A 24,963-nucleotide genomic window follows, 5' to 3' on the forward strand; every position below is an offset into this window, starting at 1 on the left:
GGGCCCACTAAGCTGAATCACATAGAGGTTGGTATCCTTCACATTGGCTAGTGTGTATTAATGTTTGTTAATAACTGAGCTGGAGATAAGGACAAGTTACTGTTTCCTTGTTTAATTGGACTTTGTTTGACCCCTCTGTGTTTTGGTGGTTGCACACTGGTAGTGCAACACCAAAGGTTTTCATAAAACAAGGACACATATTGTCATCGATGCGCTGGGACCAACCTCACACAGTGCCCCCTTGTGGAGAAACATCACCTTGTTAAATAGTTGTGAGTAAATGAGTCAAAAACCAGGTCCATCTAATGCTCTGCCACCATTTAAATACACTTAAGAGCATTTACTCTATAGCCTGTTAGCCCTGCCTCGTGGTGAGGCAGACTGCTTAGCATAGACACAGCAAGTCAACATCAGCCAGGTTTTCTGGGATCCTTTCAGCACTCAATCCACCCATATCTTCCTGGGTCTTGAAACAAATTAGAGTTTGCTTGCAATTCTAACATTATCTTATTTCAGTTTAACTGCCCCCCCCCCCCCCCCCCCCCAACACCTTTCCATTGGAATCTAAGAGGAGTGAGTATCCCTTTACGTATTGGGCAGATGCCCTATAGTCTTGAAGTCCAATCCTCTCACTTATCACCCGGAACACGTCCCTCGTCAGATAACCGTGGCTGCTGTCCAGAGCTTCCCATTTGCATAAGCGTTAGCCAGCGTCTTTGAAAAGAGCTTATTATGTGGGCCAACCCAAATTCTATTAACCTGTGGGTTAAAAGAGTCCTTGCTTCTCATCCCTCACCCTGTCAACTTCGGAGGACTTCACAGCTACCAGCACCCAGCACCCCCCTCAACCCCCCACCCTCTGTGCTGAAATCTCAATCAGTGAGGACCAGGAGAAGAAGCTTTAAGGTTCATTTTGTAATTAGAAATTTAGAGGTCTATTCTTCACACGAGCACAGTGGCCATTTATCAGCTAATCCACCACAACTGCTTCACCTCCAAGCGTGAAGGCCATGAGGCTTCAAGGTAATGCTAAATGAAGACACTACCTAAGCAATCTTGATGCTTCACTCGTCTGGAGAAGCAGGCTCAAAATGCCATAGTGGGAATGGGTAGGTGGCCCAGTGGAGATGTTTTTGGAGCAGTGGTGGATGTGGAGATTCAGAGTAAGTCCATGCTGAGTGTGGTTGAACCATGGGGTCAGTGACATTGAAGGATGGACCTTCTAGAAAATTGCGAGAGGCTTTTTTTCTGCTAGAGGGGAGACACAATTGATCAATGTCCCCATTTTGTGCAATAAATAAAAGATCAATAACAAGCACCTGGATTATTTAGTGATCACTGCTTCCTTTGCGAGATGAAAATAGTGATGATGTGAGATATTATGATCGTTTGGTTACAATACTGTTTAGAGTGTAACCCCAGCAGTATAATCCTATCTCTGGGCATAAACACACACCAAATTGAGTCATGTTAAACTACACAACACAAATCGAGGCATGACAAATCACATGCATGCACACATACACAGACTAACACACAGAGGACTTCGCCACAGAGAGACTCAAATATGCACTGTATACTGATTTATGAAAATGGAGATATCAGACACAACACTCACAACTAAATTATGTAAACTGTATCCAAAGGCTGCCCAAGGGCTAGAGTAATTTTGTTTCAGTTTAAACCGTACAAAAAATGTTTTTTGCATCCCTGCTTCTTAAGTCTTATCTCTTCTACAAATGATGTAGTACTCCTGGAGACAAACTGGTTTAAGAATTCGACTGATAGTGTTGAAGGCAGACAGGGAAAGTAATTAAACTCCGAGTTACATCTTCATTTAGAATGAGATCGACATCTCTGGGATGTCCGATGCTGTCGTGGTCGTTGACCTGCTCACCTGATCAATACCAAGCTCCAGCGAAACGTCATAGATAATACATTGATAACGCATCGGGTACAGTAAATGAAGGTTAACATCGAGGTTTGATTGGTTTTTCCCCACATCCACCTGAGAGTTCATAACAGTTCCATTGAGGAGAAGCAACGTTACCTTTGCCATAGCTGAGGTGGAGCTTGATGGCTTTGCCCTGGTTGACGTGCAGGTACGTGAAGCCCACGGCGAAGGTGAGCAGCACGAGGAGCAGGAGGAGTTTGAACTGCTTGCGTATCTTCTTCAGAGGGACTCGCATCCTAATCACAGCATCATAGCCCGCTCGGTGGAGAATACACACTGACGCCCACTTCCCGGTGCTCCCTTATCGCTAGTAAACGAAGTAAACGGGCACGTTTGAAGGCAAAAAAGTAACACAAGTAAACAAGGCTTTATTGTAAGGGCTTTCTGAAGGGTTCTGTCAATTATTAATCAAATACTTAAGCAAGGGGTTAAGTGAAAGGATTATAGTGACTTTTTCACAGACATCAGCCAGAACTGTCCTTTTCTGTGGCCAATAGCTGCACAGGAATACACATTTCAACCAGATAACACATATATTCAAAATGCGGACTACTTACCGTGGGTAGCTCTCTTTTTGCGATATTGACATGTCGAAAAAACCTTAATTAATGAATTTTAAAAACCAGTGTCGCTTCACCTGGACGTAATGACGGTAAAGATGCTGTTGCTGTCAACCATGCCGGAGGAGATGTCAGGTGCAGTGTTTTCTGCTCGTTTTCTCCAGCCCAGGTTAGAGTATATTATCCCTGGTGTGGTGTGGACCACCGATGTTGACAGAACCACAAAGGGAAAACGAGGCGAAACGGCAGCCGTGTTTGCATGCGCTCATATGAGCTTTCATCATCTTACACAGATAAACTTGGATTTGTCGGTCCCGAGTTCAACACCGATCAGTTGTGAGTTCGGTTTAAAAGTCTGTTCAAAACGGCATTTATCGCTTTCTAATTAATCAAATGCAGGTCAAGGATCAGCGTTAACGCGACAAAGCGTACGGTCGGGTGATCTGCTGTCCCTTTCCGTTCCGTTGTTTCTTACTTATCATCTTGTCATCTTGTCGCCTCCTGTAGTGTCCCGCAAGCTCACTCCAAAGTGTCTCTGCTCGGTCCAACAGCACGCGTCGTGGCGAGGTCCATGTGCATTTGCAGAACCGCCGCGAACCGAGGTATGCGGTGTTTTGTTGTTGGTTTAATTACTTTAGATATGAAGATATGTTTTTTTTCAAGAAAATAGAAGTCACTCTAGGTTTAATTTACGTCTATACTGAGAGATGAATAAGATCTCTTGTGCACCTGACTGCTTATGCTGCTCAGCTCCCTCATGGTTCTCCCCGGTCGCTCCCCTCCGTCACCGCTAGAGGGCGCTGTGCAGGGAGCGCCTGGCGTCTAACTGGTGAAAGACGCATTGAAAAAGCTACATAACCGCACCATTCATAAAGTACTTCAGTAGTCAGTAAAGTTATAATCTAATCTTAACTGTTAAGGAGGCTATAGGCTGTTCTTCGGGGAATGTTCAGAATAATAAAACCGATGGCAAAAATGACACAGGGAACCGCCCGCAACTTTATCCTCTGCCTACAATTACACAAGCAATGCTTGATTTGTGTTAGTTTTATACACCGACGAGTACATGTGTGCGGGTTTCATTATAATGTAGCTGATGCATTTGTTCCGGGCTTGTCTGGAAGAGCTCGGTAACAGCCTGATCTCAACGAGGCGTTCAGCAGGAATTCCTGTATCTCACAAGAATAAGGAGCTCGTCTCCCCTGGGGAGGGCTAGATTACGCTCTCAGCTACCGGCCCTTTTGGAGGGTGATTACTGCCTCCTTTGAAGGGTGCCAGCAGCCCCGTGGAGATAAGACAGATCCTTGTTTCGGTTTGTCTCGGTGGAGGCGGCACGATAACAGGTGCACGCGCATTACGTCCCTCCTCCGCTCTCCTCTCCTACGTGCTGCTCGGTTCCTGCGCGTTTCGTGATCACCGAGAAGGTTAGGAGGATAATCTGCATGACTAGGAAGCTCAATGAAGTTGTGCTGATACTTTTCTGGTGGTTGTGTCAGTGCTCGGCGGTGTGGTGTAGCCAGCGGATGTAGATAAGTCTTTCAGAGGAGCGAGATGTACAGACACGTGAGTATAGATACGTGGTGTCTGATGGATATTGTGGCACCTGTATAGGCCTTGCTTTATTTCTCTTGACCCACTACCATCTCTCACTGATGCTTTATGATGATGTATGGTTCTCACCACCAGGCCGGGGCTGGAATCAATCACAAAAACCCGTGTGTCACCACATAGTGTCACTGTTCACAGGAGGCCAGAGAAAGGTTCGTGTCTGGAGCTCGGTGCAATGTCAGAATCGACTGGATTTCAGAATCTCTGCTTCATGTCTTTCAAAACTTGCTTCATGGATTTCAAGGTCGCTCAAAATGGATAAACTGATCCCAAATATGCAGAAAGCGCCTTACGCCCCGGCGCTCCAGTATATAATTCTGCCCCGAGGACCTGTGTTTTGGCTATATCCCTAGTTTTGCCCCTATATCCCTTATTCAGTTTATGAAGAGCTAGATCGTAACCATTGGTTTGGTTATGTTAAATTCCTCTGGTCGAGGTGTTCGTTTGTTCCTGTGCTGGCAGATCTCTTCAAAACAAGGGCGGTTTATTATTGATTACATTCATCACAATACTGAGAGTTATGCTACTGCATTGATATTGGGAATTCAGATCTCCTGGGGAGACTCTACTTTGGTGTGCATAGGACGCCCTCCCGTGGTCAAGAAAAGAATACACCGTTTGCTCAGATATAATAATTGCATAGAAGAATTCAGTATAAAGTCAGTATAAATATAATATATTAAATTATCCAGAAACAACTTAATGGCAACCATTTTACCTCATCATAATTTTTAAAGCTATCTAGAAACACTTACTGACATCATAATTTTACTGAAATTAAACTTGAAAATTACTTGTATTATAAAGAGCTTGAAATGAACTGTGATTAGGCAAACTACTTGTAGCAATATATATGCAGAACTAAAACCTTAAGAGACTGGACTACGAAAACAAAAAGCACCACAGAACCACTAATTATGATTATAACATTATAACTGTAATATTAGAGCACCAGCATTTTGTGAGAAGGTACAAAAATCAAGTAAATGTACAAAATGAAATCATAACAGTTTGCAGCACTGTCTGGTACTGTTAACAACGCAGTGATGCAGTGATACTGACCTGCTAAACATTAGCATTGAAACACCCCTATATGTTCAAAACAGCAATGAAAACTCTAATAGATGTAAGACTGTACTGGAGTTTCATGGTTGTACTGATGCTCAGTTTGGGAAGAAATTTTAATTTAAATTTCAATTACTTACATAAAAATTATTCTAGTGACCTTCCATATATCTGCACCTTACAGAGAATTGTAAACATATTTCAAATGTACAATTCTTTCTATGTAACAAATATGTTACAGCATTTAACTAATAGCGTGATAACAGCATACTACACCAAAATAGTCTAGGAATAAAACTTTCCAAAATCAACGCGCTTTAAAAATGCAGTACACTAAATGTCCACCAGATGTAGCTCTTCACTTCAAACTAGTGCCAATCGTAAAATGCAACCACCGTTCAACCACCCGTAGACTTTTGCTACCATTCAAGACTACTCATACTATTCATCCTGAGGCCTAAAACGTTCTGCACACACTTTACTGTTCTGTGCTGAGAAGACAGCACATGCAAAACTGGGATTTATAAGCATAATGTTAGACGATGTAAAAACAAAAAATATATAGTCACAAATTGTAAATTTGACACAGTTCCAGTATAAATATAATTTCTCCTATACAAAATGTCAAAATGCCTAAAAATACAAAAGCCTACAAGCATTAAAAGACGATACTTTTTAAAAAGCTTGTTACCTTCATTTACAAAATGCTCACACAAATTTTGATGCTGTCCGAATGCTGAACAGCTCGGTTAGAAGGGAACTGGGAGCTTATAATCCAGCACACAGCACTGCCGAATATCCTTCTATTACATGGCTGGTGCAGTATTTGATGAAGAATGTGTCAATGTTAAAATACTGTAAATATATTTTCATTTAAGACCTTAAGTGACAAACACTGATATATATACGTTATGTGACTCTACATTAAAATCTTGATGTAGCACATTGCGTCACATTGCATATTTGTTTATTTTGATTAGGGTCTTTTTAATGAAGCTAGTATAATCCAACATTATGCCATGTTTATGACACTATGTTATGACGTGTATTAATAGCTGGTAATGATCTTTCATTTAAAACCATTTTTCTGCTGAGTTATGGTTTCAGCAAGATTCTCCTACCAATACTGAAACAAGTTAAAAGACGAATAAAGAGAAGACTCTTTGTAAGGATTCTTTCTACAGGCTACCATATATGCTGACTAATCTTTATAAAGCAGTGAGCCGGCTCACTTAGATTTCAAGTACTGTTCTTGGCAGTAGGTTTAAGCTGCACACAGGATGTGAATCTGTCCCAAATCTTTAAATATTTGTTATTTTTCAGTTTGTTGCACTTCAGCTGTACAAGCGTATCTGATTAGATTAAGACCATATTACTATTCATAGGTTAAAAGGTAAAAAAAAAACATCATAGCTGCTTCATGAATACTAAAGATTGTTTTCAGAAACATTACTGTCCACACACTGGACATTGCACTTCATCTTTATTAAACTCATTGCTTTTCTTCCCTTAAGTATTTGCTGTGGCCTGTAGCATCCTTTACCACATCATTGAACTTTTTCCTCATAACAATAATACTGTACAAATCTGACCTCTAAATGCCTCATTAAACAGAGAAAAGGTCCATAGACCTCAGAGGATTAAAGTTGAGGATCACTGGCATTTAAAGTGGTAGTCTAAAACGTGTTTGATTTGGGCAGGCTAGCATGGGCAGTGCGCTCAAACCATGAAACTGAGTGAGGGCCTGTCAGTCTCCTTCCCGCTGGGGGTAATCCAGTGTCCGGTGCTACGGAGGATGAGCACAGGGAACTGTGAGTAGCCTCAGAATTCTGGGTTAACACCGCAGGGCGTTCGGCCCGACTGGGTCCAGACCAGTTCTCCCTGCCCCTTATATCGGACTCTGGTAGGGTCTTGTGCGGGGAGATACTTGAGGGCGGACGAGGCCCTGGTGGTGAGGTTGTGCAGTGTGACGGGGGATCCTTGCCCCCTGCCGACCGCCGAGTACCTCGGGCGAAGTCCTGAGGTGCACGTGAGGGTTCTGGTTCCGCCAACGTGCCGCCTGGAAGGGGAGGTGGCTGTGAGTGCAGCCCACTTCTGGGAGGCTCGTACGGGGGCAGCTGCTCCCCACTGTCCTCCGGAGCCCCGAATATTCCTTCAGGGATGAAGGACATTTGGTTATGCACCAGGACCGGGTCAGGAGAGGGAAAGGGTGACAGGCTACGAGTCTCTCCGTCCCCGAAGGGCCGCTTTTCGTCTTGGGAGCTCTGATCCGGCAGGATGGAGTCCTGGTCCAGGTGGGCGTGAAGCGAGGCCGGGGGGCGCTTGGTCAGCTGGCTTTTGTCAGGCGTGTCCTCCGCCGGGCTGTGTTTGGGCACGTGCGTTAGCACCACAGGCAGCTCCAGACCCAGGACCTTCCTTGGCAGCTCGTCGGGCTTGGCTGGAAACAACAATTCCGACAACAGCTCACAAAACACGGCGATGGCAACAAACACAGCCGACCTTTAAGACGGCGGCGGCGACCGACCTGGAGAAGGAAGGTCCAGCTTCATCTTGCGCAGCTCCGCCATGGAGCTCTGAAGCTGCTCGACGACGTCGTCATCGTTCAGGTCGAAGGACTCCGCGATCTTCTCCTGCAGGAACTCCCTCAGCTCCTCCAGCGGCATCTTGGCCAGGCGCTCTGGGAAAAACAGACCACACTTAGCTCCAAACTCAGGACCTCAGGACCTCAGTACGCACGCGGCGGGGAGAAGCGGCGTCGGGATGGCTCACTTTTGTGCAGCTTAAGGACAGTGTAGGCCATGGCGGTGAGCATCTTCTCCCCCTCCAACATGAAGATGTCCCACAGACGTAAGGTCAGGGTGAAAGGGGTCTGTGAGGAGAAACACACACATTTTTTCTGTAAATTACAAGTGCTTAGAAGCGTTTGCATCAAACTCATTTCGCTCTGTGTTGCTGTTACTCTAGTGGATACCTGGTGTGGTCAGTCTCTACGGTGCACACAGCCAACTGGCCTGACCGACAACAGGGATGCCTCCCTCTGCCGTCCACCACAACGCTGTCCATGCCACCAATCAAATTCATGTGCAGAGCCAATACACTGGAGTCTACACACCCAGCCTGGCAATAACAGTCTGTTCATCCGTCCACCTACCAAACTCAGTGAGGATTCCTGTTGCTTGCTCTCACTATACCCCCCCCCCCCCCGCCCCCCCCTTAATGATGCTACACATTCCTCCTACAGCCCGTGTTTATCACAGCACAGGAAGTTCACATGGAAATTCACCCATAAATCATTACGTCTCGTCAAGATGTGGTGAGCTGAGCCCACTGATTGGCCAATTATAGGAAAGTAGCAAAAAAATGGGAATATGACTTCTCTTATGCGTTTTTACTTAAAATTATGTGGAAATAACCTTTAATGGCCCTAGTTAACTAATGTTGGTTATCCTGAGGTGCATATTGGCTATAGCATGCAGGTCAGCCAAGATCGACCAGATATTCGGTTAGATGTCAAATTAAAGGGTCGACATTACACAGACAGTTTGCTAGCCACAGTAGCAAACAAAGGAAGCGTTTCATTGCTCAGCTGTAAAGAGAAATGAAAACAAAAGGCCACGTGTTCTGCTTGATGGCATTCCACATGAGGGGATTCAATCAACTGCAGTTCCCTTGACCCACATCACATGATTAGTGTGTAGGGAATTCAAGGGCACTGCTTAGGGAGCCTATGGAATGGAATGCAGCCCGCGTGTGCGCCTCGGGGGGCTACATGTCTCCCGTGTGCCATGTGCTAACTCACCCTGTCAATGAAACACTGCAGGAACCATTTGGTGCTGTAAATCCCACTGGTCATCTGCTCCTTGTCCTGAAGACAGAGATGGCAGAGAGGGGACAGGTGGGGGGAAGAGGGACAGGAAGGAAGGGGGCTATGCTATTTGAGGCATTTACAACAAATCTTCTTTCTTCCATGCATTAGCAATTTATCTCTAGACTGAAGAGAAAGGTGTCACTACCAGGTGCTTTTTTAACTTGGGCAGAAGTTTCGATAGAATCTGGTCATGGTGGTTCTGGAATCGCAGCAGTTTGGGAAATCCAGGGATAAAGAAACCTGGCAGGGATTTAAAAATCCAAGCATATAATTAGAACCAAAATCTGAAAATCTGTAAGTCAATAAAGCTTTAGTTCTTAGTTCTTAGTTTTTGCAAAATCCGCCATATGAAACATCCTGCTTGATTAAATAATTAAATCAATATGCTGCTTGGTATCCAGGCACATTCGACCAATGAGGAGAACTCACCATGCATGGCATGTTTCTGATTTGTCAGCAGCTGTGACAGAGCCCAGAATGCATCTTCCTCATTCATATACATCAGAAGAATGGCAGCTATCTGACTCATTCCCTGGCAATAACTCACCTCCTGTAGACACACACACACACACACACACACACACACACACGCACACACACGCACACACACGCACACACACGCACACACACGCACACACACACGACACGAAATTGAAAGGCACAAAATCCACTACACAAACACGTACATAATGCACAAATAATGTGTTCCATCTTAAGTCTGAACCTGGCTGTCTCTCTTTCTCTGTCTCTGTCTGTCTCACACTTCAAAGAAACGAAACTGACGTCCGTGTTACTTCAGTTACTATCTGTCGTGCACCCACACTGCCGCCTGCTTACCGTGTTGTACACAGAGTATGCGCTGAGCACGTGGAACAGAGACTGCTGCCTGTGAAGACAAAGCGAGCCCAATCAGATCAACGCACGCCATATTCCCATGTTTACCTTACAGAACCCACCAAGCATCGCTCGGCACAGCAACCTCAAGTACAATGTCTTATACAGCCCAGGACACACCAGGTGATCCACATTGCTGCTCGAAGCTCAGGTTCAGGTATCTTGGGTCCTGGGTTAGAGTGACAACATGGACTGTCCTGGTGGATCCTGAGAATAAGGTTGTGAAATGCTACAACCGGACATCTAAAAGCCCAGTTATATTCCATGACAGAATGCTGAATGCCTTCCTATAGGCTGAAGCAGTAACAACATGAGTTAGATTCACAGGTCCCACTGAACACAGTAGGGCTGTAACCTATTAAGGCTCCAGTGATCTCAATATATATATTTTTTTCTTTGCTTGCTCAGGAAACAAGCTCTCCAAACACGAGCAGAGGCCTAAAAAAGGCCTACAACACGTTAAACAGCCAGCCCTTTTCCTGACAGGGACAAGTAATACTCCTGACACGAAAAGAGATGTGAATTATTGGAATTAGCAAGAGAATAATTGGTGAATTTGAAGAATGCCTCAAGTTGCCCTTCTGAAATGTAAAGTGTAAAGAGACTTGGTTATTCTAATTCTGGCATAACAGATAAAATAGCACAGCTGCTAAGATAATAAAGGGAAGAATTCCATTAAAACACACAGAAAATCTCACAGAAAAGAGGACATTTTCTAGTCAGGGTTCAGCAAAATGCCACATGACCGAAAGGCAGCCACTCTATGCCTCTCATGGACCTGGATGCAGTTTCTGTGGTAACAATGGCCGACTCCCACTTTTTTTATCTACCGTGACGCGGCCGAGCGGCATCGTGCTCGCGCGACTCACTTCACTCCCAGACGGTCCATGAACATGATGTGGTTTCGGAATGTCCTGTTCACGTCGAGGTCGATCTGCTTGATCTCCGTGGAGTAGCGCCGGCCTTGATCCTTCATTTTCTGTGACGGAAGCAAAAACAAAAGCCGCACAGCAAATGTTCACTTCAAACTACAGTTCTCTGCGAAATATTTACTAAAGCTTCCTAACTCCTGCTACCTGTAAAAGGGCTCCCTGGCACTAAATCTAGGGTTTCTGCGTTTTGTATTCTTTCGGTTCTTTCCTTGCTCGGACTGATCCACCTCCTGTGTGTTTGTGGACCTAGACACACTCCCTCTACCCAAACCGTTCTGTTCATTCTGCTCTGAGCATACAGCCTCTCTCGTGATCTTATGTTTGAATGTGTGTGTGTGTGAGATCGGTCTGCCATACCTCATATTTCCCCTCATTCTCAGTCTTGACTCTCTCCACGTCCAGCAGCAGACTCCAAACCTGGCCTCTCAGCTGCAGAGGAATCCCCTTGTAAACCCGCTTCATCATCTATATGAGCAGGAGGTGCAAGTGTGTAGACAACCATGATTTAGAATGTTTACTTGATATTTCTAAGCTTCACCACTGCACTAAGGCCTACAGTGATTTCTAAGAGAATTGTAAGCCCATCCTTTGGGCCTGGGGGTCTGTTTCTTAATTAAGTACAATCGTAAGTAAAAAATCAACCTGCCGATATTCTATCAGAGGTTCAGAGTTGCACCTGACGTCGGCCCTTACCATGTGTACACACAGTGTTGTGCATTTCTCATAGGTACTCTTAATCAAAGCTTTGGTGGACACACTAGGGTTTCAAGCCCTGACAGGAGCCGAGGGCCAAATCTCACCCGCTCGCTGTTTCTGTACTTCTCCCATTTCTTCACCATCTTCAGCCATTTTTGTACACGCTCAATTTCCTGCTGCTTTTGCTGGGATGGGGAGGAGAGGACGTAGAGAAGCATCAGGATCAGCAGGACAAAGCACAGAGGAGGCGCGTGTACCCAGTAATTTACCGCGTACCGCGTGAGTGGCACAGCTGTTATTTTTTTAAACCTGTCTGCCAACTAATTCTTGGCCGCCATATGATATCCTAAAGTTGACACTCAAGTGCCCTCCCACATACAATGTATGCAAATCAAACCATGCTGTCAGGGCCAGTGTAAATACCAAGATCGGGTAAACCTTCCCATGAGGGCCTTGCTCACGGGACATGTATAAACTGCAGACAGCAGAAATCTAGTTCTAGTAACCCGGACCTTGTTTCTTAAAGCTGATCTGGGCACAGGTCCCTTCTATATGTACCCCTACCAATGAAACATTTCAGCTCAGCAGAACTGGCCACAGGTCAGCTAAGCAACAAAAAAATGTCACATGGGATCACACCTCCAGCTGTTTCTGTCGTCAGACTGCCGCACACAAAGGCCATGCTCAAAGGTCACCAAAGGTCATCCTGCTAGACAGAATGCTATCTGTGGCATTTGTGTGTGTGTGTGTGTGTGTGTGTGTGTGTGTGTGTCTGGGTGCAAGCAAATAATAGCAGTGCTGCTGGTTTACAGTTTCTACTAGCAGTGTAGATCCTATAGTGTGGTTCACAATTGCATTTGTTTTACACTAGCGTTCATTCAGGGCTATTGAATTGGTTCATTCTATACCTCTTACCTTCTCTTCAAGTGCTGTTGGTGTCGGGAGTTCTTCCTCACTGGAGAAAGAAGGAGATGTAGTTATGGAGGTGCTGAAAGAATCACTAATCCAACAACATTAATACAGTGCATCATAATGAGTGCATATTCAGTGCTCCAGCCAACGATATATGACAGTTTAAACATTTTTGTTATGGTAGCAACGTTATTTGGTTCTAAAAGCAACACCGGTTACAGAACAAGTTGAATTGTGGGGGTTTCACTAAAACATTAGCCTGCTTGACTAAGGTCAGTCGTGAGGAAAGTCGTTGCAGAGTGTGAGGTCCCATGGTAGAATTGTGTCAACAATTACTTACTGCAGGAAGCCAAAACGGTCAGTGGACCTGTAAATACTGTAGTCTGGATCTTCCCAAGGGTCGATCTCAACACCCTCTTCCCTCCCCTGAAACAAACACACACATGTACGCACACACATCAAAAACCACAAGTGCATTGATAAGAGTGTGCATGCACAGAAAAACAAATGCATGCCCAGAAACACACACACACACACACACACACACACACACACACACACACACACACATTATTAATGAAAACATTTGATATCTACCACAACAGCACAAAAACACCTTAAGCAACAGCGTGTTAAGCTTAGCTTGGTAAAGCAAACCGTCCCAACCCTCTAAAATCATCACACAACTTCAGCATGCTGTTAGCTTTACAATGTGATATCAACTGTGTCCATCACACTGTAAATGTGCACTGCACGTTGACCCTATGCTACACTGTCCAATCTAACCAAAATGCAGGCAGCGGTTTGTAGGTCTTACACTCCTACAGTTCCTACCACTATTGTGTTAAGACTGCATTGTTAATTCTTTTAACAACTGTTCTGTTTCAGGTAAATCCACTGTTATCGTTACGTTAAATATCTGCAAGTAATGTAACTGGGCCAGTGGATGCTTCTGTCATGGCTTTTCCTGCTTCTGTTTAAGTTAAATCTGCTCAGCTCAGCCCTTTGGGCAGAGTTCAGCCGAACACTGAGCATAGGATGTCGTCAGGGGGTCTATCGTGACACAAAATAACCCCTGGTGGTTGCAGGTTTCAGCTCCATCAGAATGATGGCTGTGAAAATGCCTTCATCTCAGATGTCGGATGGAAGGCTGAAATGGTGTTTAATTCCCATTACTTCCATCCATGACATTTAATCCTGTTGGGCTTTTGCCGGGCTTTTTTGCACTGGATCAATCCTGGGATCAGGATAGAAGGAGCAGCCACTGATGCATGACGGACAAGACCCGAAGCCCGAACAGCAGACAAATCCCAATTCTAATCAGACAGCGGTGATGGTTCCAAAGTCATGGTTGCGCCATGGCCGAATCGATCCCATCGGCTGCTGAATGCACAGCTCGATGGCGGCCTATATTTACCCATGGCTATTCTCCATTCTACGGCCTTCACTGCATGCTAAGGCACAGAGACACAGAGCCAAGCATGAGCTCGTGGAAACAGGAGTAACGGTTTCATGCTCCAGTGAGACTGATCGCACATTTCCACACTAGCAGCCGCAAACAGAAGCAACACACCAGTCGAATGCAAAAAGCACACCAAAAACTGCTCAGTTGTCGTCCTTTGTGTAACGCACAAATAAAGGATATGGTGGTGCTGTTCTACCACAGGAAATACGTTATAATGAGGAACAACAGAGGAATGGAGCCAAGGGGACAGAGAAAGTTCTGGAATAAAGTTGGAAACGTTACGTCATGGGTTTTTTAATGCCCCCGAACAAATAACCTGATTCGACTTGTCCGTAATTCTTGAGTAATCACAGCCGAGGCGGTGTGTTTGCAGAGGGACTAAAGCGGGTTCCGATGACCAGCAACACACACTTCCACTGCCATTGAACATCTGAAGATTTACATGGAGCCTTTTGACACTGCGCAGCGTGAGAACGCCTGTGTTCAAAGCTAGGGTTGTCCCGATCCGATATTTGGATCGGATCGGCCGCCGATATTAGCAAAAAAATGCGTATCGGCAGACACGAGAAAATGCCGATCCAGACTCCCGATCCAGTTTTTTTAAGTCCGATCCCGGTTTTCCTGCACACCCATTTAGATAATCCATTCCAGTTTTTGCTAGTGAGAGTAAAATCCGGTCCGCATTTTCCAGCACACCTTCAGCACACGAGCGTAGTTTCTGCCCCAATTTAGCTCCGTGGCATCTCGGACCGCCGTGTAAATTTGAAGTTATCGGTCAGTTGTGTGGGATTATTTTACCTTAAAGGATGACAAAGACGAAGAGGTAGAGTGCAACATATGCCACAGTAAAGTCAAGCGTTGTGGTAAAGCTGTAAGAACTTTTAATACCACCAATCTAATCAAGCATTTAGCGAAATACCACCATAAACAACATGACGAGTTTCTAATGAAAACCGAAGACAAAAAGAAAGGTCCTACACAACTAACACTGGCAGAAACGTTTGAATTGAAGGGAGTGTATAGATGGGGATGGAGCAGCAAAGTGTGGAGTAGAAGGCATTTTGCTTTTAATTAGTTTACGATATGTGCACGGATTTTTTTTAAGCTTTGGTTTACACTTGTTCAAGAGCACTGATGGATGTTAATGTTAATGTTAATAATAGACTATTTTCCACTCAGGTTGTGTGTTTTTTTTTAAATATAATTTACAATATTATTTGCACTTGTGGCTTTTTAATCCGTGGTTTACTGATGCTATTTCTGTTTGTTATTTAATATTTTGTCTATTTTGAGTTTATTAATTGCTAAATAAACAGGTCAGTTTCTCCTTACCAACCATTGTGTATTATTCAAACACACCTAATTCAGCTGGCTACTTGTTATCAAGAGTAAAACGCTTTTCAACATGAGTTTGACAACAAAGTAAGTTGGCTAAATAACTTTAAACTTTAATACATGCTCGGATAGGCCGGTATCGGTATCGGCCGATATCGGTATCGGATCGGAAGTGCAAATAAATATCGGTATCGGATCGGAAGTTCAAAAAGCTGGATCGGGACATCCCTATTCAAAGCCCTTGCTAGACTCACTAGCCTCAAATAAAGCAGACTGCTGCACGGCTTCAGCTGCACACCATCACCAGCAGATGGCGCCATTCAGAACACACCCAAACACAAGCCCAGACACACGAACTTCGGCTCTGTCGATGGGTCCTGCCTTTGAGTGACGATCAAGTTTTTTACCAATGTGACGGAAAATCAACGAGTTTCTTCCTCTGCAAGGATACATTAAAAAATAAGTCTAAACAAAACATTACTGGTTAGCATTTCTAGTGATGCTGATGGTAAATAATTTGTTTACAAATATAAAAAGTTTTGTTTACAGCGGTTCTTACCTTATCATATTTTGAGATGATTTCTGCGCGTTCCTCTGCTATCAACAACTCTATGTCCTTCTTCATGTCAATATCTACAAGTGCAGAGCACATAAAACATCTGTAATTGCAGAAGAAAACTGTGATGAATGAATTTCACCATAAACATCACATAAAATGAGTGGAAAACTGGATGTGACATGAGCAACGCTTGGCTATTTGAATTTAAATGTGCTATTTTGGTATATTTAAACAGCTCAAATCCATAGGGGCAGTTGTTATAATAAAGTGCATTAACCAGGGTAAATGCTAAAGATTGAAATGTAAAGTGTTTATTTAAAATCCTTTTTCTGGACAGCGCTCATCTAAACAGATGTTATATATGAGGTACAATTCCACAAATGCAAGACTGCCGTGGCTCCGTGGATCAGAGAAAGTTTAGCTTCAAAACGAGTCTGACCACAGGTCTTTGAGGTGAAAGCACGTTTTATTTGACACAGACGTCACACTTTGAGCAAGGTTCCTCAACACAATCCAGTTGCTATTCAAAACACTGTAAATGAGAAAGGGTGGCCTGTCACCATCTTCCAGCAGTCTGGTTCACCTGGTCTATCTCACCATCTCTGTTTTATGCTTTATTTATCAGACCATCCTCTGTGTTTTCATATGCAGACAATATTAAGACCTCACACAGCTTCACCTGCTTGTTGTGCACAAGAAACATTAGCCTCCCGGGAACGTGGACGCTAACGATGGTTCCTGCTTGGCTTCAGCTGTCGGCGAGAGCAGGGCAGCGCCTGCTGACTCTGTAGCCCTGGCTCCTCAGGCATCTGCTGTGCACTCCAGAAATAGAACACGGCCGTGTGGAAAGGCGCCCACGCTGGGCTCAGCCTTCCACCGCCCAGCCACCGGCACGGCCGAACAAAAGGCGGTGGCGTTCCACCAGGGGGCGCAGCAGGGACTGAGCTTTTCCAAAGCTCTCTCCCCGACAAACGGAGTGCTTTGGCCCTCCTGTCATAGCTGGTGTGGGCGCACCTGTCAGGTGGCGCTGTGCAGTTGGCAAAAGCCACTCTGCCATGTGTCCGCGGAGGCCAAGCTCTACCGCCATGTGTCGCCGCTGACAACAAGGCTTCTGTTCTCACTGTGACCCTCTGAGGGGGCGGTGACCCCGTCATCACAGACAACTGCATTCCTTTTTTTTCCCTTTTCAAAGCAACTGTTTGGAAATTCCCCATACCTTTCCTGTGCTTTTGCTAAGAGCTTTCTCCTGTCTTCTCCTCCTGACATAGAAAAACATGGCGAAGGGATTTCTTACATATTGTAAGATATCCTCAGAGATGAATAAATAAATGAACAACACAGGGCACGAGAGCAAAGATAAAACATTTCATACTATTGCTGCACTACATATAAACTAATGTAGATTATTTTACAAACTGCCACTTTTTCCTCTTTTCTTATAAACACTTGTAACCTGGAAAAGGGTTTATTACAGGTTTCATTTCATTTTATAAACATTTTTCATGGTTCTACAGCAGGAATAAACAGAATCAATAGAACAAATGGTATAAATATGCTCCTTAAAGCACAAGCATCCACCGTGACATGACAGTTCTGCAGTTTCAAACCTTGGCTGTCTCTAACTGCACAAATGTATAATTGTTCATGCAAAGAAGAGGAGGAACGGTCAAGGGCTGAGATAAAGCAGTGTGGCCCAGTTTGGGAAGGCTGGAAATTTTACTATGGGAAAAACACTCTCATCCATGCTCCACTCATCTGCACTCGTTTGTCTCTCTCCACCCGTCTGCCCTCTTGTCTGTCTCTCACATGAGGGTTGTACATGCAGTTTGTAGGAACAATTGTCAGTGCATCTCAGTATGCATTGCCTCCTAATGTCAGAGCAGACATGTACTGAACATTTTAATTCTGTTTTTCCCAAATCTTAACTGTTAACTAAAATCAAACAGGCTCAACTGCTTTTGAATGTGCTCAGGCCTCTTCTTAATGAGAGCTTTGTCTACATCCAGGCGGAAGCTGACTGCACCCTATGAGGAACCACACCCTTCGTGCACCACCCTGGCACACGACGCTCGGCATCTGAGTTACACAAATCAGTTATCCCAAAGGCCGGCATGCCTAACCCGGTAAAAATCTGAACGTGTCTGCTGGATTATGGATGAACCGATCTAGGATCCAAACGCCTGTCTCTGCAAGGGCGACAGGGATTGCATAATCGTGGTAATAATAATATTCAAACAATCCATAAATTGGGAAGTAGAGTGCACTGACGGTGGAAAAGCACCTCACATTTACAACCAAAATTGTGTGGGTTCAAATCCTTTTGCCATATATATGTAAAGTAAGTAAGTCTCAATATGAGTTTGGTGTTGCTTGGTATGCAAATCATTAGGTCGTCGACTCTAAACAAAGTCTAAAATAAAACATATTGCTGCATTTAAATGCACTGTCCCAAAATAATACTTTTATACGTTTGCCTAGTCATGGTTTTGAGTCCTATAAAAACAAAGCACGCATTTTCACAAGTAGCCTACCAGAAGGCTGTGATCTTTCTGTATGGTTGCGTGACTATAAACACCTCCTTGGAGGTCATCTGTGCCCCATGCTGTGAGCACACAAATACGCCAACATCCAGTAGTCCTCTAGCCCACAAAAACAGCCAGGTCTGCAAAACGCATCAGCAGCACTTCGTGCTGAGAGCCGTGCGAGAGAGCACTCTGGGTGAGCACAGGGCTCCTGACGCAAACGCCAGATGCCGCTTTGCCGATGCTCGTGCTGGTGCCGATGCTCATGCTTTGCTCGCGCTTTGCTCGTGCTCGCGCTTAGCCTCTGCGCGTCCCCGTGCGGTGGCAGATTGCAGGATGCCTGCGTTGCGGAGAAAACGGTGTGGTTACATGTGGAAACCATCCACTCCTCAAACACGGGTCCCTGAGTTCATCGGTCTCCACGATGGAGAGATGGAAAGGAGAAAGCTGTGGTTTGGTGTCTCCAGAGCCCCGCCTACAGCGTGCTTTACCATCCGCCTTACACCAGAGGGAAGAGAGAGAGAGAGAGAGAGAGAGAGAGAGAGAGAGAGAGAGAGAGAGAGAGAGAGAGAGAGAGAGAGACGCCTGGGATGTGTCATGTAAAAAATGTACACAAAAATGTTAAACTGCTATGATTACTTACTACCATATCAGAACATTTGTGCACATTTCATCTGAAGCCCTGCCCTATATTGTCATCCAGATAGTGGAGAGACAGAGAAGTATGGTATGTCACATAGACCTGTCAAGCGGTATAACCAAACACACAACTCCAACTCACACAAAATCGACTAGCATTACAGTAGCTTGCGAAGTGATTTATAATCAGTCATTTCATGCCAATTTGAAAATCCATCATAGCTGTTTGTGAGGCTGCGTTCACTCCAGTAGAATGGGGTGACCACAGGAGTGTTTTCGTCTGTGCGGTAAATTTTTCCACTCAAGTTGACATTGGGGTCAAAATTCCCCACCAAAACTGCCAGCTTGATTTCTGACCATTTCTGCTGAGTCCTAAGACTTCAGGGTACAATATAGCACAACTTTAATTCACCTAACAGAAAAAAATAACTTTCTGAAAAGGAGAATGGCTGTATGCAATGGATACTATACAGAAAACCAGACACTAAAAGAAACCAACAGTACGTTGTCAAACTATCTCCATGAGTAATGCTGAGAGATCTTGCAGCCTTCGAATATGCTCCTTTCAAAAGCTGCGCTTGGAGCGTCGCTTTCCTCCTGGCCTCTGGGGGCACTCTCCACTCCAGGGTCACATGCTTCTGGCTACGCTGTCTCATGTTTATGAGACAAATGTCATGGGGAAAATGTTGACCTGTGGACACGCATCTTATGCTACCTGCTATAAATAGCTTTAGCCCTCTCGGGAGCCGAGGTCTGATGCCGTTTGCTCCCTTTCTCTCCGTCTTGCTACCTCTCTCTAATTCGCTGTCTTCCTCACAACACACATGCTGTTTCTTTGCCTAGCAGACAAGGCCAGCCTGGTCAACAGCTTCCCATATGGACGTGCGATCCTGGCCTGACAATCACTGACTACGTTCCTCGAATCTGGAAAGCATAAAGGGGGTAAAAAAAGCATCACCATGAGTCGTGAGGTGGCTGTAGAAAGTAAGGGAACTGCAGCTATGGGAAGTTGATGTGACCAGCAGTGATGTCAGATAAATGAATATTGCCGCATTGCTAGCGAGAATATCATAAGGTAGTCATACATAGACGAGAGGTATTTTTTGGTTTAGCTAACGTTTTTGCGAAGACGTGATGAGGCAGGAGTGTGGCCGTCAAACTCCTCTGTAGAGTTTTGGTGAAACGCATACGTGTGAGGAATAGCCAGCCACATGTCATCTCAGTGTTAGGAAGAAAACAAGACTTAACATTAATGTATATTAAGTCTGTTCTTAGCTTACGTAGCTAGGTATCAATACATATCTAGCCCCATTTTAATTGGCTAACGAGCGAGCAAGCAGATTGTAATACCAGGGACGATTGGTTATATAAACACATCCGTTATGTTTCGTCACAAGCTAGCTGATGCTAACCCTTTGGTTAAATAACATGCACGTGGCATCTTGACGCATAGCAACCAGCTATTTAGCATTAGCAAGGTCTACACAGTGCTTAGAAGACAACAACAAACACGAACTTGGGAGGAATGATTGTTATTCTCCCATTCATTATGTAGCTAGTTCCGGATTGTATCCCAAAATTATTATTTTCTCGAGCATTATTGTCTTTCTAAGAAATACCTCAGTGACTTATTCCGGGAAAATTCGTGAATTGCAGCCTGATTTCCAAACGATTTCCAGCATCAGTCCTGATTATGAACTTGACAATGAGAACAATTCTGATATTAATATTGACACATAGGATGGTGCTCTAATACTATTTTAGGGCTGTACTGTAATAACCAGGTATGGGTCCTCAATCGTTTTCCTTTCTTTTTTTCCCAAACATCAGAATCAAATATAGTACTTCTGTAGCCATGATTAACAATTTTTTGACCCTCCTCCCCTATGACCTACAAATTCGTGCAAGGACATGAATAATGACTGACGTCAAATGTGTAGTGTTGCTATTCTCCTGACCAAGACACTATGAACTATGATTTCCTAATCTGACATTGTAACCATCATGAAAGACAAGTAAGTGACTAGTAAGAATGTAGAAGATGTGATTTATACCGAGTGATTTTTGTGCTTATGTCAGTACAGTAGATGATCACCAACCCTAACCTTACTCAGAACCCTAGGACAACACCTCTCTAGCTCCTGTATGATAGAGCAGACAGGCAAAAAAAGAGAAAACCATAAAACCATCAGGCAGGATTTGAAAGCAGAGCAGAAAACTAAAGACCACAACATCTTGTTTTTTGCATGAATGGGAAGAAAGAGCATAAATTTTCTTTTTTTGGCCTTAAATGGGCCAACAAGACACTAGGGCTCTCGCCAGATGAGAGAGGCGGGAATACAGCCTGTGAGTGGGCTGGCATCACTGGCACTGCCATCTGGGTGGGTCGTCACTGCCTCGTACCAGAGCACAGATGACCTGCACTTCAGCAAACTGAGGGGGCCTTGTCCCAGATGAGAGGCTTTTCTCACTTTCCCGCACACACATGTTCCTCTGTTGCTAGCAAGGACTAAGCATCAATGTAAATGTTAGCATCACCAAATCTCGCCAGTCCTAAGCCTAGCCCTAAACCTAAACTGAACATAATCTCATGACTAGTGAGTGTTATTTGCTACTTTTAATACACATAAAAGAAATTTCACATGGTAAATGCACATGTAACAGACATATCTACAGATATACTGTGCAGTGCAAAAATAGATAAGAGAACAAACGTAAATAAAATAGTGAGTTGATTCATGACAGAGCACTACAACAAGGCAACCATGCATTGTGCCAATTTGTGGAAAGTTTAGTCTAGTCTATTTAGCTTATTCTGGTCTAGAAACTAGCGTCAACCCAAGCCAGTACTACCTACTTAGATCTAACCATGAAACTAATCCTGACTCTAAACACAACTGTAAAAGAAAGCCTAATTCCAACCCTAGCCACAATCAAATGCACAACAAGTTTTTGTTTTTAATGGGGGAAAAGCTTTGAAGAGTTAGGCCTAGAACCCATGCCCCCACACACAAACACTAGGTTTTGGCAGCCTCAATATATCCATACCCTTGACTTGGCTTGGTATATAGTCAATTTGAGAGTAGCACTTTGAGGTTACCAATTGATGCAAATCTTGTCATTCGCAGGCACATCCTGCTTACAAACAAACAAAATGTGCAAACAAGTATATTATGGTAAAACAAAACCATATTAACACAAGACCATGGAAATTACTATTAAGTAATATTAAGTTCCAGCTTTCACAGAAAAAGGGCCTTTGACAGGAAATACTGATAGTAATCTCACAGACCTGAAGGAAACCTGAACAAAATCTAAAACATCTGCGCTTCAGAGCAGCAGTCCAGCTACAACAAGGAAGATCCCCATTCTGGAGATGCCACAGTATTTCACACAGTATTTCACACATTGTGATTAGTGTTTCACACACTAATCCTGGCCTCTTCCCCAATATGTGACTGGGAGCTGGCAGCAGTAGTTGAGATACTCTCTAACGACAATGTAAACAGCAGCCACAGGCAAGAACTCCAAAGCTCAATATAACGCACTATTGAAGGAGCCAGGCAGAGGTGAATTCAGATTACATGTTCCATATTACGTGAACACTGACCAATGCAGCAAGGCCCTTAATGACTGCAGAGCTGAGGAGCTGTGGGCGGTTAGCAGGCACGCTCTCAACTGTGACAACAGCCCTCAAAAATGGCAGTATCGGCAACAGCCTCTGCAGGTCCACAGTAAAAAAAAGAGATGGTGTTTAAAACACAGGCGTGAGAGGTTCACACCCTCAGCCTTCATACACGTATACAGTGGATTTTTTTCGATAAAACAACAACATGGCTAATACTTGAGGTTCTGGCCTTGTGCTTTAAGGACATACTGTGCATGTTTGATTGAATGGCGCTATATGCTGAGCCTGAAGCCCCTGCTTTCAGTATAAACACACTACACATGTTTCCAATAAGCCGGAACAATGGCTCTGAGGCGCGGATGTAAACATGTGATTCTCAATGGCATTACATCTCCTCAGGCAGATTTATAGGAAGAGCTATACAAAGAATAATGCGTTGGCTATAAACAGATGGGCATCCAGCCATCACAAATGAGTGGGTGGTGATAATCAGGTAGCTGTGTCACATAGGCATAGCATCTAAACAACGCACTACTATAATGTAAGACACCATGCCTATGTGATTTTAATTTTACATTATTACACTGGCTATATCAGACCTGCAATGTAAAATGTTACTAGGAAGTATAGGTCCGCATGCACCAATAGTGTGATGTAAACATAAGAGTGATACACACAGCTATAAGCACGCCAGTGGAGACCAAATAACATCCAAGCCAAATGTAAAATCAGCAAACATGAGTAACGGGCTTACTTATTTCTCCTAAACGTGTAGGCAAATTGCAAACGTATCACATTTCGGAATAAGGGGTATTAACCCTCCAACACAGCCCATCGTGTGAGGTGGGGGTGAGTGAGTTTGGGCTAGACACACAAAGGAATGTGTGAGTGTGGTCACTAAACGGGCTATAACGACCTGAGAGGATTCACACTACCAATATAGTGCTATTTTTGCGGTTTGGATCCATGATGAATTCTACGTTTGATTTGTAAACAAACGTTTCACGTCGTATACCATCGAACTGAGAATACGAGCGAAATTTAGCGTGAACGGAGAAGACTAGATCTGGTAGTTTTATATGTGAGTTTTTAATCTTAAACATGTTTTTTATGCGTTTCTTCGCGTTATGCATAACCTGATCACCCAACATAGCGATGTTGAATTAATAGGCTAGCCTAATGGTCACTACCAGAAATACATCGCACCATTACACCATTTCACAACGTATGTGCGTTCGACTTAGACACATTTCCGAACATTAAACTTCAGCCCATGATAGTCAATATCGACGATCACATCCGTTACATTGTGTCCCGAAAGAAAAAGACTGAGTCAACGAAAATCCCGGCGACTATATGGTCGTTTGACAGCTACAGCATGCGCAAAGCCCGACGCCGTCTTAACGCACGCAATATGTTTACCGCTTATCGAAGACACACTTCTGCGCTTCCCGTGCGGTGCAGTCCGTCCTATTCATTATTTCATCGCTGATAAGTGAACGGGTGAATCACCCCCCAAAATCCAGACTATAGCCACGACAGCCCACACGAGTAAAGCTCCGGTGCACACACCACGTCAGAACGAAGGCGAGCGGCGGCACTTCGGGGACGCTATAAAGGGGGACGGAGCACGCGCGTCAAAGCGCCGCAGCAAAACGGGTCTGGCTGCAAGTGCGCGTGTGCTTTATTTACACACACAGCGTCCAGTGCAATAGATTCAGCTCCAGAAGGCACTCGTTTGGAGCTTCTGATTTGATTTGCTGTCCTGCATCATCTGTCCATTTGCAAAATTTAATCTGTTTTGTGAATCTCACTATAAGAACAATAATAACAACAACCTAATAATAAATGCACAGAGTACCAAAGCACTAAACGTGTTCCTCTTCCTGTGTTTTAAGTTAAGGTTTAAGTTGAGTCCAATTTGAAATGTTATTGGTCATATAGCTTTTAAATCTCTCTTGGTGACCCTATACAAAGAAAACTAGCTAAAGTAGTGGAGAATAACTCGTGGGTAGACTGTGAGTGGGATGCGTGTAAGTTTCGTACATATTATCAAATTTAAATGGACAGATGTTAAAGCATGCAATACTGCCCTCTGCTGATAAACTCTGAACTAGACTTGTATATTTTGTTTGGTGGTTTGTTGGTCTGTGCGTTTCACTGTATAATGGAATTAATCCATTGAAATCCATTGAAAGTCGGTGGATTTATAGACAATTATGTTTTATTATTGCCACTTTGTTAATGTGCAGTAACTTCAGTTCAATTCAGCTTTATGAGTTTCTTATAGTCTACACTTATCTAAGAACAAATATAATTGACTTGT

At 44.1% G+C, this 24,963-nt stretch overlaps 2 protein-coding genes across 5 annotated transcripts in view; both read right to left on the bottom strand.

Moving 5' to 3' along the window:
• b4galnt4b (beta-1,4-N-acetyl-galactosaminyl transferase 4b) overlaps positions 1-3,276 on the bottom strand; it is a 57,060-nt gene extending 53,784 nt beyond the window's left edge. The window contains exons 1-2 of the mRNA XM_076997601.1: positions 2,512-3,276; positions 2,051-2,261 (exon numbers count right to left, since the gene is read on the bottom strand). Of these exons, the coding sequence (XP_076853716.1) occupies positions 2,051-2,189 (139 nt within the window). The 5' untranslated portion in view covers positions 2,190-2,261; positions 2,512-3,276. The remainder of the gene's footprint in view (positions 1-2,050; positions 2,262-2,511) is intronic.
• A 3,377-nt stretch (positions 3,277-6,653) lies between these two features.
• LOC143509214 (USP6 N-terminal-like protein) lies at positions 6,654-24,291 on the bottom strand. Of its 4 annotated transcripts, XM_076997710.1 has the most exons (15): positions 24,060-24,291; positions 15,849-15,922; positions 15,647-15,728; positions 12,830-12,915; positions 12,493-12,532; positions 11,682-11,762; positions 11,239-11,346; positions 10,819-10,928; positions 9,893-9,941; positions 9,485-9,605; positions 9,201-9,295; positions 8,987-9,052; positions 7,957-8,056; positions 7,712-7,864; positions 6,654-7,624 (listed from the first exon to the last, which is right to left on the bottom strand). In XM_076997710.1, exons 2-15 carry the CDS (start codon positions 15,854-15,856, stop codon positions 6,864-6,866), a joined length of 1,860 nt encoding a protein of 619 aa, XP_076853825.1. In that variant the 5' UTR covers positions 15,857-15,922; positions 24,060-24,291; the 3' UTR covers positions 6,654-6,863. The 4 variants fall into 4 exon arrangements, with proteins under 4 accessions (XP_076853825.1, XP_076853832.1, XP_076853849.1 ...); XM_076997717.1 differs by lacking the exon at positions 15,647-15,728; XM_076997734.1 differs by lacking the exons at positions 15,647-15,728; positions 24,060-24,291 and adding an exon at positions 23,392-23,950.
• Between the last annotated feature and the right edge of the window lie 672 nt (positions 24,292-24,963).

The sequence above is a fragment of the Brachyhypopomus gauderio genome, chromosome 1 (genome assembly GCF_052324685.1).
Source record: "Brachyhypopomus gauderio isolate BG-103 chromosome 1, BGAUD_0.2, whole genome shotgun sequence".
In the NCBI taxonomy this organism is placed as follows: domain Eukaryota; kingdom Metazoa; phylum Chordata; class Actinopteri; order Gymnotiformes; family Hypopomidae; genus Brachyhypopomus; species Brachyhypopomus gauderio.

Excerpts from the sequence above, each read along its gene's own strand:
- LOC143509214 (XM_076997710.1), bottom strand. Across the intron at positions 11,763-12,492 it reads CAACAGCACTTGAAGAGAAG|CAAAAGCAGCAGGAAATTGA; the intron begins GTAAGAGGTATA and ends TCCCCATCCCAG. Across the intron at positions 9,296-9,484 it reads TCAGAAACATGCCATGCATG|GTTTCTTTATCCCTGGATTT; the intron begins GTGAGTTCTCCT and ends AATCCCTGCCAG.